Source organism: Leucoraja erinacea, chromosome 8, assembly GCF_028641065.1.
Source record: "Leucoraja erinacea ecotype New England chromosome 8, Leri_hhj_1, whole genome shotgun sequence".
NCBI classification, from domain to species: Eukaryota; Metazoa; Chordata; class Chondrichthyes; order Rajiformes; family Rajidae; genus Leucoraja; species Leucoraja erinaceus.
In genome coordinates, this window is record NC_073384.1 from 12656512 (window position 1) to 12672504 (window position 15993).

The following is a 15993-nucleotide window of genomic DNA, read 5'->3' on the forward strand; positions in this document are numbered from 1 at the left end:
GCAAGTTTTCAAATATTTTAATCATCATTTTGGACTATCGTTCATATTTTGATAATTGGAATGGGCAATAAAATAACAGAAATATCAGTAGACAACTTTACTTCGAGGTTTTGGGAATAAATGGACCTTCATACCTGGTGGCTCTAGGATTTCTGGAGAATTATTCTCTTTCACAAGAAGAAATTTACAAAAACCGTGAAATGGGCGCAAATCAAAGCAGCTGTTTAGTAAATCAACGTTCACTTCACTGCACACGCTCATGAATCCCACTGCCATGTTGTTTACCTGCATGCCACATTAAAAGCATGATTAAATTATTGGTTCTATTGCATGTCTACACATTAAAAAAAATACATTTTGTGGGCATTTCCAATATATTTGTAAATGGAAAAACTTGATAGGTAAACAATCCAACAAACTTCCTATCTAAAGGATTTAAACAGATGCTCCTAGCACATTTTGCAGTGAAAAGATATTTGCACATGACTTGAATGGCCTTGACAACATAGGTCTACATGCACAAATGAGCATGCATGCCAATAAGGATGAAGCACATTGTGCAGGGTTTGCTATTTAAATTCTGACTGTGTGAATTTCCCTGGCACGACATGATTCACCAGATTGATTGCTGGTATTGCCGGGAAAGTGTTACGATGACAGATTAAGTGGACAGTTCTATGCTCTGTGGAGTTTAAAAGAATGAGAGGTGGTCTTATGAGACACATAACATTTTTAGGATTGAAAAGGAAGAAGAGGGAATAAGGTTTTCCTCAGAATGGGGTAGAACAGAGGCCAGAGTCTAAAAATAATGGACGTTTAGAGTCTTCTATCTAATAGGTCTGTGGAGGCCACTTCTCTGAACATATTCCATACAGGGACCCGTGGATTCTGAAATATTGAGTGAATCAAGGGACATTGAGTAGTGCAGGAAAGTGGTTATGAGGTGTAAGATCAACCATGATCTTGTTACTTCATTGGCATGTCTTGTTCATTAGTAAGGGCACCAAAGGCTACAGGGAGAAGACAGAATGAGGTTGAGAGGGGGAAAAAGATCGACCGTAATTGAATGGTGGAGCAGAATCAAAGAGCCAAATGGCCAAATTCTGCTCCTATGTCTTACGATCTTATGATCTAATTGAATACTGGAGCAGCCACCAAGAGCAAAGTAGCCTATTTCTGCTTCTGATTCTTATGTTCTTACATTTGGACTGTACCTTTTATTATCTACAACATAGCAAGGTACTGTTTGATCACCAATCCAACACATCTTCTCATGGGGAATAAAAGATGGCCAGTAGATATTGGTCTCACTGGTCAATCTGTATCCAGTAAGTGAATAAAAAGAAAAGTTGGAAGCTGCAACATTGCAACCATAATGACTGTAAAAGTCATTTTGTGAGGAGCAAATAATACATTGTGTTCCTCCTTGTTTTGCATAGTGGCGGCTGCTAAACAATATTACCCACTCCATTTCTACACAGTATGATCTAAAATTCTTCATTCTATCCATTGGAGCACTTTTTCTATAGCCCATTTCAGTGGCTTACATTTGTTATGTAGTGTAACCATATCCACAATGCAGAATGAAATTAGAAGCACAGACAATTTAATTTCGCTTCAGATGTTGTTTATGAGCATGACAAAAAAGATTAAAAAATCCACTTGAAAGGCAAAAATACCAACCTCACAGACAGCAGCATGATTCGTTTCATCTTGAGCTTCTATTAATTCTGCAAGGAAGTATTCACCATAAGTGGTCCTCAATGTGTCAGTCATTTCATTGAAGATGGGAGCGATATCATCATGATCCTCTATCCTGGTGATCCAAAGATCTCAGTTCAGAAATACTCAATCCTTTTTCATAAACGATTTCACGGTATTTACATTATAATCTACAAAGACTTCAACCCAAGACATTTTACAGATATTTCAAAGTAAATGTTCTCATTATCATTTCTTTGCAGAGTACAGGATCTTTGTTTTCCAATATCAGATTCAAAATTGTACACTGTAACATCAGCAGGATGAGTTGGAAAAATCATAACTAAAATATATTTTATGGCTTGGTGAAAATATATGCATGTCTACATTTAAACCTTCCACAGCCTATCATGTACACCCTTCGAAAATCCAAAATATGTAAAAAGATTTGGAAAGAGATAAATATTTGTTCTATGAGCAAAACCTAAATTATTTTCAATAATTCTTTGGCTACCTTAAAATCATAGAGTCACAGAGTGATACAGTGTGGAAACAGGCCCTTCGGCCCAACTTGCCCACACGGCCAACAATGTCCCAGCTACACTAGCCCCATTTGCCTGCGTTTGGTTCATATCCCTCCAAACCTGTCATATCCATGTTCCTGTCTAATTGTTTCTTAAAAGATGGGATAGTCCCAGCCTCAGCTACCTCCTCTGGCAGCTTGGTCCATACACCCACCACCCTTTGTGTGAAAAAGTTTCTCCCTCAGATTCCTATTAAATCTTTTCCCCTACAACTTGAACCTATGTCTTCTGGTCCTCGATTCCCCTACACTGGGCAAGAGACTCTGTGCATCTAACCGATCTATTCCTCTCATGATTTTGAACACCTCTATAAGATGCCCGCTCATCCTCCTGCGCTCCATGGAATAGAGTCCAGCCTACTCAACCTCTCCCTACAGCTCACACCCTCTAGTCCTGGCAACATCATCGTAAATCTTTTCCGAATCCCTTCAAGCTTGACAATATCTTTCCTATCACATGGTGCCCAGAACTGAACACAATATTCTAAATGCAATTTCACCAACATCTTATACAACTGCAATATGACCTCCTAACTTCTACAGTATGTTCTAACCTTAAATTAGCCTCTGAATTTTCTGAGAATAAGAAAATCTGAGGAGTTCAATTGTTTTATGGAGAAACATAGAAACATAGATGGAAACATAGAAAATAGGTGCAGAAGGCCATTCGGCCCTTCGAGCCAGCACCGCCATTCATTGTGATCATGGCTGATCGTCCCCAATCAATAACCTATGCCTGCCTTCTCCCCATATCCCTTGATTCCACTAGCCTCTAGAGCTCTATCTAACTCTCCCTTAAATCCATCCAGTGATTTGGCCTCCCCTGCCACAGAGGGCAGTGAATTCCACAAATTCACAACTCTCTGGGTGAAAAAGTTTTTTCTCACTTCAGTCTTAAATGGCCTACCCTTTATTCTAAGACTGTGACCCCTGGTTCTGGACTCGCCCAACATTGGGAACATTTTTTTCTTGCATCTAGCTTGTCCAGTCCTTTTATAATTTTATATGGTTCTATAAGATCCGCCCTCTTCCTTCTAAACTCCAGTGAATACAAGCTTAGTCTTTTCAATCTTTCCGCCATCCCAGAGATCAATCTCGTGAACCTACGCTGCACTGCCTCAATTACAAGGATGTCCTTCCTCAAATTAGGAGACCAAAACTGAACACAATACTCCAGATGTGGTCCTACCAGAGCCCTATACAACTGTAAAAGAACCTCTTTACTCCTATACTGAAATCCTCTTGTTATGAAGGCCAACATTCCATTAGCTTTCTTCACTGCCTGCTGTACCCGCACGCCAACTTTCAGTGACTGGTGTGCAAGGACACCCAGGTCTCGCTGCATCTCCCCCTTACCTAACCTAACCTCATTGAGATAATAATCTGCCCCCTTTGTTTTTGCCGCCAAAGTGGGTAACCTCACATTTATCTATATTATACTGCATCTGCCACGCATCTGCCCACTCACTCAACCTGTCCAGGTCACCCTGCAACCTCCTAACATCCTCTTCACAGTTCACACTGCCACCCAGCTTTGTGTCATCCGTAAACTTGCTAGTGTTGCTCCTAATTCCCTCTTCCAAATCATTAATATATATGGTAAACAGTTGCGGCCCCAACACCGAACCTTGCGGCACTCCACTCACCTGTGCCTGCCATTCTGAAAAGGACCTGTTCACTCCTACTCTTTGCTTCCTGTCTGCCAACCAATAACATGTGCTCTAATTTTAGTCACCAGTCTCCCGTGTGGGACCTTATCAAAGGCTGACTGAAAGTCTAGATACACTACATCCACTGACTCCCCTTCATCCATTTTACTTGTCACTTCTTCAAAAAATTCCAGAGGATTAGTCAAGCATGATTTCCCTTTCATAAATCCATGTTGACTTAGACTAATCATTTTACTACTATCCAAATGCCCCATTATTACCTCTTTAATAATATATGCCTCATAGGCCAACCACAATCAAGGTATAGTTAAAACAGGGCATTTAACTCCATCATTCAGATGTCTCTGTAGGATGCAATGATATTGCCATTAGCTAAGTACCCATGTGGCAGAAGATGCCTGCAGCCCCACTACAGCCAGCAAATCCATCCCGCCAGTCTCCCAAAAGCTCGCTTATCTGTAGGGGCTGCACAAAAGTCAGGCATTTGAAACCTGGAGAGTACTTGTATATATTGGGTAAGAGGCAACACAATATGTACAGTAAGGTAGCTTGTGAATTGATACTGCATATGGCATGGCATATTTAAAGTCAGCCTTAAAAATTATAAATATCAGACTATTTTGTTCCACCATTTTTTCCATCCCCTGTTGCATTTCATGAATTAATAGACGATAGACAATAGATGCAGGAGTAGGCCATTGGGCCCTTCAAGCCAGCACTGTCATTCAATGGTATCATGGCTGATCATCCCCAACCAGTACCCCGTTCCTGCCTTCTCCCCATATCCCCTGACTCCGCTATCTTTAAGAGCCCTCTCTCTTGAAAGTATCCAGATAACTGGCCTCCACCACCCTCTGAGGCAGAGAATTCCACACTCACAATTCTCTGTGTGAAAATCTTCAACTGAATTCAAAATCTTGTGGAAGGGATTTTTAGTGCCCTCTACTGCTAATCACATAAGCTGACAGGCTGAAAAGCACACCATTTTTTTAAACATGAATGAAAATATTTGCACCTGACAATCTTTGTAAATTATTATAATATCAACTTAAAAAATTATAAATCTTTATAAATCAGTCTTGATTCTATTCCTGGGGGGGTCATTACATTACTATCAAACGTGTTCTAATAAGTGCAAGTATCCAGAAAACAAAAGATAAGGCCAGTTATGAACGTCTAGGGGTGCTTTCCTTCACACATTGCAGCAGAAACTAATAACCAAAGATGGTAGCAAAGAAAGAAAGTATCTCAACCATATCTCTCAACCATATCTCTCAATTATATCTCTCAACCTAAGATGCTCAAGTGCAGTAATTGTTTGAATGTCCCAAAGCAATTCTCCCACAAGAACAATGCAATCAAACTGTACGGTGGGTTTCAGTAAAAACGTCGGCAGGTGATCACTTAAATGTGTCAGAAAATAAATGTGCAAATACAGTTTGAATGCACACGTTGTTTTCTCAGCAAAAAATCCATAGGATTATTTGAGAAGTTTTGGAGTTCTCCCATGTCATTGTCAACATTTATGACACCATTAATATGACGAGATCAAAGAAATGGACTGCTATATTTGACTGACTAGCCAAAGTGAACTCCCTTTAAAAGTAGACAAAAATGCTGGAGAAACTCAGCGGGTGAGGCAGCATCTATGGAGCGAAGGAAATAGGCAACATTTCGGGTCAAGACCCTTCTTCAGACTGATGTGAAGGTGGAGGGGGGGTGGGGGGAAGAAGAAAGGAAGAGGTGGAGCCAGAGGGCTGAGGGAGAGTTGAGAAGGGGAGGAGAATGTAGGGACTACCTGAAATTAGAGAAGTCAATGTTCATACCGCTGGGGTGCAAACTGCCCAAGCGAAATATGAGGTGCTGCTCCTCCAATTTCCGGCGGTCCTCAATCTGGCCATGGAGGAGGCACAGGGCAGAAAGGTCGGATTCGGAATGGGAGGGGGAGTTGAAGTGCTGAGCCACCGGGAGACCAGGTTGGTTATTGTGAACCGAGCGGAGGTGTTCGGAGAAGCGATTGCCAAGCCTACTCTTGGTCTCACCGATATAGAGCAGCTGACATCTAGAGCAGCGAATGCAATAGATGAGGTTGGAGGAGGTGCAGGTGAACCTCTGCCGCATCTGGAAAGACTGCTTGGGTCCTTGAATGGAGTCAATAGATGCTGCCTCACCCGCTGAGTTTCTCCAGCATTTTTGTCTACCTTGGATTTTCCAGCATCTGCAGTTCCTTCTTAAACATCCCTTTAAAAGTCAATAGATACGTTTAAAATTCTTTGGTGTCTTGGGACATGAAAGGCATTAAATAGTGTAAATAGTGTATCTTTGTTCTATCTTGCTAGCAGCTACAAAATGAGTCAAGAAACTATGTTTACATCCAAATGTATAATTATCATAAATCATCAGATGATTCATTCATTACCTGGCGTTTCGAATATGTAATACTGGAACATAGTCCTTTCTGTAACATGCATTGACTGAATACTGCACACCTTCTGTCTTCTTAAATTGAGGCAAAGGTGCAAACAGAAGAGCAATTGAAGGATCTACGGTGGAAGTAAAATAGATAATATTATTGGATTCAGAAATTACTTTAAAAGCAGAAACTTAATCTGGGCCAAATTTGACAAATGCGATTTTTGAAAATTAATTCAAAATTTCCTTTACCCAAGCTGACTTTCTTTTCGATAACAATAATTAGGAAATGTAATTCTCGGACAGCATTAAAGACAGACCTAAAGCAGGAGAAGCAAGTTAATCCATTTCATAATTACACATATTGCCACTGAATAATGAAGCAAAAAAATCAAATATCATTCACAAACTGCAGCAGAGTAAATAATGACCATCATCTCTACAGCTGCTTTACAGAACATTAGACATAAATATGGCAGAAAGTAAGCAAAGATGTTTTTTGGAAAAACACTGGCTTTCTGCAGTACATAGTCTGCTCCTTCCTGATTCAATGAGAATATAGGAAAGAGAGTCAATCAAAAGTGTTTTGTTGTCATATGTCATATAACATTGTGGTAGCACACAGTAGCGCAGTGGTAGAGTTTCTGCCTTACAGCACCAGAGATCCGGGTTCGATCCTGACTACTGGTGCTATACTCTCTAGAATTTAGAAGATTGAGAGGGGATCTTATAGAAACTTACAAAATCGCTTAAGGGGTTGGACAGGCTAGATGCAGGAAGATTGTTCCCCCATGTTAGGGAAGTCCAGGACAAGGGGTCACAGCTTAAGGATAAAGGGGAAATCCTTTAAAACCGAGATGAGAAGAACTTTTTTTTGATACGCAGAGAGTGGTGAATCTCTGGAACTCTCTGCCACAGAGGGTAGTTGAGGCCAGTTCATTGGCTATATTTAAGAGGGAGTTAGATGTGGCCCTTGTGGCTAAGGGGATCAGGGGGTATGGAGAGAAGGCAGGTACGGGATACTGAGTTGGATGATCAGCCATGATCATATTGAATGGCGGTGCAAAGAAGGGCCGAATGGCCTAAATCGGCACCTAATTTCTATGTTTCTATGTTACTGGTGCTGCCTGTATGGAGTTTGTTCGCTCTCCCTGTGATCGCGTAGGTTTTTTCCGGGTGCGCTGGTTTTCTCCCATACTCCAAGGACGTACAGATCTGTAGGTTAATTGGCTTTGATAATTCGGTAATGGTAAAATTGTCTCGACTGTGTAGGATAGTGCTAGTGTACGGGGTGAACGCTGGTCGGCGCGGAATCAGTGGGCCGAGGGCTCATTTTCTGTGCTGTATCTCTAAAACTGAAAAGAAAATGTCCCAAATCGGAACAATTAAATTCTTACTTACAGCAACAACGCATATGTAAACCTAGTGATCAGTAGATATATAAGCAATAAAAAGTTATAGCAATTAAAAAATATATTGTGCAAAAACAAACACAAAGCCCAAAGTCCCTAGTGCAATTCATGCAGTTTGTCATTCAGATTTTGGTGTTCATGGTGTTCAATAGCCTGATGGTTTTTGAGAAGCTGAACCTGAACCTGAACTTTACGGTTTTCAGGCTCCAACACCTTCTTCACGATGGCAGGAGTGAAATGATACTTTGGTCAATAGACAATAGACAATAGATGCAGGAGTGGGCAATTCGACCCTTCGAGCCGGCAGTGCCATTCAATGTGATCATGGTTGATCATCCCCAATCAGTACCCCGTTCCTGCCTTCTCTCCATATCCCCTGACTCTGCTATCTTTAAGAGCCCTATCTAGCTCTCTCTTGAAAGTATCCAGAGAACCGGCCTCAAGGCGGTGTGAGTCCTTGATGATGCTGGGTGCCTTTTTGAGGCAGAGCTTCCTGTAGATCCCTTTGATGGTGGGTACCCATGATGAACTAGGCTGCATTCGCAACTTTTTGTTATCTCCTTCATTCCCGGGCGTTCAGGTTGTCAAACCAAGCCGTAATGCAACCAGTCAATATGCTCTCGACTGCATACCTGTACAACGTCAAGAGAGTATTCATCGGCATACCGAATCTCCTTCGACATATCGAGTCTCCTAATGAAGTAGAGGTGTTGACGGGCTCTCTTTATGATTGCATCAATGTGCTGGATCCAGGACAGACCTTCAGAGATATACAAACCCAGGAACTTGAAGTGGTTGACCCTCTCCAACACCGTTCCTCGATGAAGACAGGTTTGTGGATCTTCAGCCTTCCTCTTCTAAAGTTAACTATCAGTGCCTTGGTTTTACTTACGTTGAGAACAAGGTTGTTGTTCTGGCACCATTCAGAAAATGGGGGGAGGGGAGCTGCAGATGCGGGATTTGGGGCACTTAATGTAAGCGACCTTATGTAGCCAGCTTGAATAGTGTTGCCAATATAACTGAAAAGGTACATTCAAATTACGTTAAAATTAGAATGAAAGCAAGAAGCATTTCTTTAACCAGAATGTGGTGAATCTGTGGAATTCATTGCCACAGATAGTAGTGGAGGCCAAGTCATTGGGTATTTTTAAATCGGCTCTTGATTATTAAGGGTGTCAAAGGTTCCACAGAGAAGGCATGATAATGGGGTTGACAGGAAAAAATAGATCAGCAATGATCAAATGGAGGAGCAGAATCGATGAGCTGAATGCCATGATCATATTAAATGGCGGTGCAGGCTCGAAGGGCCGAATGGCCTACTCCTGCACCTAATTTCTATGTTTCTATGTTTCTATGAATGGCCTAAATCTGCTGCAAATTTTATGGTTTGTATTCCTCGATCATAATATTTATGTTTAATTTCTGTCACTTAAATATGTTTTAAAATATATTTGCACTTTTTTTGTAATTGGCTCTGATCATTAGGAACATTTGAAAACAGTTAAAAATGGCTTAGACATAAAGGAACTACTAAAGGTTGGACATAGAGCATCCAACATCCATCAGCTGACGCCTGGTTGGTACTTCATGGGTTGGCTGCAGCAGCAGGACCCGAGAGATGTTTGGACAAATGGAGCTGCAGAGATAAGGGTAGTTGTGAAAATATTATTCAGCAGATTGTGATGAATGGCCTGGACAGAGTATCATCTTCCCTGTAGATAGTCACAAAATACTGGAATAACTCAGCGGGTCAGGCAGCATCTGTGGAGAACAGGAGAAGGTGACGTTTCAGGTCGAGATCATCAGACTGAGAGTCAGGGAGAGTTGATCTTCCCCCCTTAAGTAGTCAAATTACACCTGGAACTTCTGTGTGCAGATATTGGTAAATCCTATGCACACTAAAACTTCCATCAGACACATGACTAATCAGCTAAATTGCAGTCTTGACCTCCCATTTACCTCATTGGAGACCTTTGAACTATCTTTAATCGGGCTTTATCAGACTTCATTGTTATATCTTTGCACTAAATGTTGTGCCCTTTATCCTTCATCTGTGCACTGTGGATGATTTGATTGTATTCACGTAGTCTTTTCTTTGACTGGATAGCATGTAAACAAAATCTTTTCCCTGTACCTCGGTACACACGATAATAATAATAATAATAAACTAAACTAAGCTTCCATAGTAAAGGTTTTGTATTTCTTAGTTATTTAATATAATATCTATGAGTATCTGTGTGGTGAAGTGCGTACACAACCTCAAAGAAACGTTACCTACCTGATAATCTCTCGAGCACAACCAGCGGCAAAGTCGGGTTTGGCCACGAACAAGTGCATAAAAATTGTGTTCATAGGCTGCCAAAATAATAAAATTAAGTTTTACGTGAAAATCTGTGAAAAATTGAAAATAGTATAAAATGTTACATTGTCATATTTCTCCAGAGTTCAAAATTAATCTTACCAATACATATAAATTTGGCAATACCAGATGATTTTGGCAGAAATAAATATAGTTCCATAATGAAAAAAAATCAATTCAAACTCTTGATGCATGTCCGGCTACAAATTCCACCAAATCAAAATGCCTGGTTACAAATTAAAATTAAAATCAAAGTTTACCAACTGTATAGTATTTGAGTAATGTTGACTTTAAAAGTTGTGCACTTTGTGGGGGTGAGTGGATTAATGGACGTGGGTGTGGATAGGAGAAAGACGAGGAGAAAAAAGGAGGGATAAATGGAGGGATAAGGCAAGGATGGAGAAAGGTAGGTAGGTAGGTAGAAAAGAGAGGAAAGAAAGAGATAGGTGGCTGAAGGAAGGAATAAAATGAAACAAAAATGACAAAAGTAGGGAGAGCAAAGTAAGAGAATAGAGGATGAACCTGAAAGAAAAAGACAATTTTGATATTCTGTCTCTTTCTTGTTTCATCTCCACCCTCTTTCCTACTTCTGTCTCCTCAGTTGGTTGATTTTCCCTTCCACTATTCATCTATTCTCCAGTTCATTCTGCATTCCTTCATTCTCTAATACAACATTTCCTTTCTTCCTCAACAATTTGGGATATTTCTTTGCATCTGTTTCTTCCGAAGAAACTTTAAATGCAAAAACCTGCAGATTTTGGAAATCTGAAATAAATACAAAAATGCTGGAAATTCAGCATGTCAGGCACCATCTTTGGACAGAGGATTATTTAACATTAAGGATAGAACGTGGAACAGCACATCACAGGAACATGCCCTTTGGCATATGATGTCTGTACTGGACATGATTAATCTCTTCTGCCACCAAATAATCCATATCCCTCAATATACAGAATATATCCTGTATATTCATCTAAAACCTTCTTAACTACCATCCCCAATCTGCCCTTTTTAATGATCCACACTAATCTAATTTACCATCATTAAGTCCATAGCCTTTTATACCTCAATTATTCAAGTACTTGTCCAAATCTCAAGTACTTGTCCAAAATCTTTTCCCTGTACCTCGGTACACAAGATAATAATAATAATAATAATAATAATAATAATAATAATAATAATAATAAATAGGAGACTGACTCTCTAGAATTTAGGAGACTGAGAGGGGATCTTATAGAAACTTACAAAATTCTTAAGGGGTTGGACAGGCTAGATGCAGGAAGATTGCTCCCGATGTTGGGGAAGTCCAGGACAAGGGGTCACAGCTTAAGGATAAGGGGGAAATCCTTTAAAGCTGAGATGAGAAGAACTTTTTTCACACAGAGAGTGGTGAATCTCTGGAGCTCTCTGCCACAGAGGGTAGTCGAGGCCAGTTCATTGGCTATATTTAAGAGGGAGTTAGATGTGGCCCTTGTGGCTAAGGGGATCAGAGGGTATGGAGAGAAGGCAGGTACGGGATACTGAGTTGGATGATCAGCCATGATCATATTGAATGGCGGTGCGGGCTCGAAGGGCCGAATGGCCTACTCCTGCACCTATTTTCTATGTTTCTAAATACTTGTTAGACATCTGTCTCCAACACCTCTTCACACAACACATTCCAAACTCCAACACATTCCACACACTACCTTCAACTTAAACCTTTGGAGCAGACATCAGTATAGCACAGAAACAGACCCTTCATCCCCCAATGTATTTGTCGAACATGATGCCAAGACCAACGCTAATCTGCCTGCATATAATCCATATCTCTCCATTCCCTGCATATCCATGAGTCTATCTAAAAGTCACTTAAATGCTCCTATAATATCTGCCACCAACAGCAGTGCTTTACAGACAGTCCATGACCCTGGCATTCTCTGTGTCATCTGCATACTTAATAACCAACCCGTCTACATTATATCCACATCACTTATGTATATGGTAGGAAATGCTGGCTTAAATCGAAGGTAGACACAAAATGCTGGAGTAACTCAGCAGGACAGGCAGCATCTCTGGAGAGAAGGAATGGGTGACGTTTCGGGTCGAGATCCTTCTTCAAACTGATCAGCCTGAAGAAGGGTCTTGACCCGAAACATCACCTGTTCCTTCTCTCCAGAGATGCTGCCTGTCCCGCTGAGTTACTTGTATATCACAGACATCAGTCCCAGCACCCAGCATAGATCTCTGCAGACTCCAATCTTAATATTGTTCTTCCACCACAATCATCTGTCTTTTAACAGTAAACCTGTTATGAATCCATATGACCATGAACCTTAAAGGGATATATTACTTTTATAGTCAGAATGGAATATGGCATAGAAACACACCCTTCTAACAACCATCCATCTATGCTAATCCTACATTAATTATGTTTTATTCTCTTCAGAGTTTACCTTCATTAACACAATCGGGAAAATTTACAGTGGCCAAATAGCCTACCAACCCATTTTGCCTTTGGACTGTTGATGGAAACTGGAGCACCAGAAGGAATCCCATGTGGTCACAGGTAGAATGTCCAGAGTGGACCTCTGAGGGTCAGGATTGAACCAAGGTCTCTGGCACTGTGAGGCAGCAGTTCTACTAGTTCTAGTAGTTGCACCACTGTGCTGCCCTAAACAGTTCAAATTATTTTTTGGAGTGATTACATCATACTTTATCCACAGTTGGGAAATTGATTCATAATATTTAATTAAAATATGTGGTTGTTGCCCTCAAAGGATTTAAGTCAGTGAAACAGAAGTGTTAAGTTGTTGCATCCTTCTGTAAAAGATCTCAGAACAGGGATCCCGCAGGTGGTGCATAATGAAGCAGCATTAGGGACGAGTAATAGGTCATTCGGAGATTTTGTTCAAATTTAACATAGAGCAACGGGACTGTAATTAACAAAGGTAGTAATTAATGTCTTGATTGACACTCAAATAGATGGTTGAGAATTCTTCACTGGTCATCAAAATTAGGTCCACTGAGTAATGCATCAACTATAAGGATCACAAAGGTTTGTAATTCTAAGGGATGTCCAACTATTAACATGGAAACCTTCAGAAGGTATTTTGATAAACTATTTTAGTTTTAGTACATGGATCAAACATTAGTATATGTTAGTTCTGAAAAATAAAAAGAGGCTAGAAATAGTTCTGCCCTCAAATATTTGCACAAAATTGAGTTGCCCAGATTGGTCAGCACATATTTTGTAACAATGCAGCAAAAGCTGCTGACGCAATCTTGATAACATTGGCAGCAGCAAATAGGTAGTCACGAATCACCAATAGTGGGAGATGGAAGAATTTGAGAGAAAACTAGTTGGGAGGGGATGGTCAGACTGACCCCGAGAATGGTCAGAGATAAGCACAGAGAAGGTTGTCAGAGTCATAGAGCCCTTCAGCCATGCTGACTAAGTTGCCTATCACAGCTGGTTTCACACAGAGAATGGTGAATCTGTGGAACTCTCTGCCACAGAAGGTAGTTGAGGCCAGTTCATTGGCTATATTTAAGAAGGAGTTAGGTGTGGCCCTTGTGGCTAAAGGGATCAGGGAGTATGGAGAGAAGGCAGGTACAGGATACTGAGTTGGATGATCAGCCATGATCAAATTGAATGGCGGTGCAGGCTCGAAGAGCCGAATGGCCTACTCCTGCACCTATTTTCTATGTTTCTATTTGCTTGTATTTGTCCATATTCCTCTGAAACATTCCTATCCAAATACCTGTCTCATTGACTTTAAACGTTGTCATTGTACCCGCCATTTTCCCTGACAGCCCTTTACATATACCCACCCGCCTCTGTGATAAACTTGCCCATCAAGTCCTCTTCTCACCTTTAACCTATGCTATGGTTATAGACTCCCTTACTCTGTGAAAAGACTGTGACCATACACCTTATCTATGTCACTCATGATTTTATATATTCTCTTTATGATAGCCTCCTACACTCTGTGGTAAAAAGCCCCAGCCCCTCCATTTCTCCTCATAACTCAAGCCTTCCAGTTCTGGTTGTAGCGGCATATTTTTATATCGTTCAAGAGATTATTCCCTCTAGCCGCTAAGTGGACTGCATGATTAAGGAGAATGTCGTTATACGCATGTGAGCTTTCCATCAGAGACCTTCAGAGCTTCTTCACAGATAAATCTTCATAACACAGTCTTTTGATTAATAGATTCTTTATTGTTGATGAAAAATAATAAGGAACATCCAAACTTCTTCCGACTCATACACTATAATCTTCATCGATCTCCAGCTTATCGCTTTAAAGGTTAGAAAACTCCGTATATCTCTGTTACGCTTCGCATGGTCAAAGGTCCTCATGGTGGTCCAAAACTAAACTAAAAACTAAGCTTCTGCGCAAGAAACTTAGCTCCAAACATGCCCTAAAATACGTCCTAAATCCCACCCACAATATAATGGGCAGTCCAAAATCATGCCATAATCAATGACACACAAAACAAGCCAAATGGCCACTACACTGGTAACTAACACTGGAATCTTTTCTGCAATCTTTCAAGCTTAATGACATATAGGGGTATTTCCTATAGCTTGGCAACCAGAAGCCCATGCAATATTCCAAGTGCCGTCTCCAAGTGCTGTACAATTGTAACATGGCATCTCAACAATTGTATTCAATGCCTGACTGATGAAGGCAAGCGTGTCAAACACCTTCTTCGCCACCTTGTCTACCTGCGTCGCCACTTTAAGGGAACTATGCACTTGGGTTGGGTTTGTCACTGTGGCCTCTATCAAAAGGATAATTTTGTTCATCCAAGTTTCACGCAGAGACCAAAAAACATAGAAGGTCGACACAAAATGGTGGAGTAACTCAGTGGGACAGGCAGAGATGCTGCCTTCTCTGGAGAGAAGGAATTGGAAGACCAAAAAACATAATTGAGTTTAGATAACATAGAATTAGATAAAATCTTAAAGCAAATCTTATGGGTCGACAGAGAAGGTAGGCCATCTCTCCCTTAAGTTAACTGATGTAGAAGCAGGCCTCACATACACAGAGAAATCCAGTTACTGCAAGTAGCCCATGCCATTCAAGTGTTGCACACACACCAAAAAAAGGTGCTGGCTAGGGCATCGAACTGTGAGATGGACAACATTTGACACCACTTTGCTTCTGAACATCATATGCATATTGCCATTGGACTGATTATGACAATATGCTTACTTTAAAAGTGAATGGACAGTGCACAGTACAACTGTAGTATAAAATATTTATAAGATAAAGCCAAGATAAAATATTTGAGTATTTGATTGAAATGTTTTCACGATTCCTTCTTTTGACAAAGCTATCTAGTCTGGGAAACATTAATATTGTTGCTGAAGATAGACACAAAAAGCTGGAGTAACTCAATGGGACAGACAGCATCTCTGGAGCTGTTTCAAGTCAAGACCCTTCTTCAGACTAAGAGTCAGGGAAAGGGTAACGAGAGATATAGACGGTGATATTGAGAGATATGGAAAAAATGAATGAAAGATATGCAAAAAAATAACAATGATAAAGGAAACAGGCCATTGTCAGCTATGAGCTAGGTGAGAACGAGTTACAGACAATAAGACTCAACAAGAAGATTGAAGCTAGTATGACTGTTGCCATTTATTTGGGCATAAAAATGTAAGTTAATACCCATTAATATTCTATTATTCTCTTTGTGAAAAACGTATTAACCTCATACTTCATCCTAATATTATTTAGCTCAAAATATATTATTGAGTTAATGAGGAAAATTTGTACCAGTTGGTTATTCAGGTATTATTCGCAAGTCAAATAAACTCTGCTTAAAATATTATCATATTCATCATTGTACTTTGTTTAAATTCTA

General features: G+C 40.4%; 1 protein-coding gene across 2 annotated transcripts in view; it reads right to left on the reverse strand.

The window, feature by feature from the left end:
- The window catches only part of cfap61 (cilia and flagella associated protein 61), a 114657-nt gene that overhangs the window by 94921 nt on the left and 3743 nt on the right, over positions 1–15993 (reverse strand). For both annotated transcript variants that reach the window (XM_055638990.1, XM_055638991.1), the window contains exons 4-8: positions 10057–10133; positions 6619–6686; positions 6374–6497; positions 1684–1816; positions 135–285 (exon numbers count right to left, since the gene is read on the reverse strand). In XM_055638990.1, the coding sequence (XP_055494965.1) occupies positions 135–285; positions 1684–1816; positions 6374–6497; positions 6619–6686; positions 10057–10133 (553 nt within the window). The remainder of the gene's footprint in view (positions 1–134; positions 286–1683; positions 1817–6373; positions 6498–6618; positions 6687–10056; positions 10134–15993) is intronic.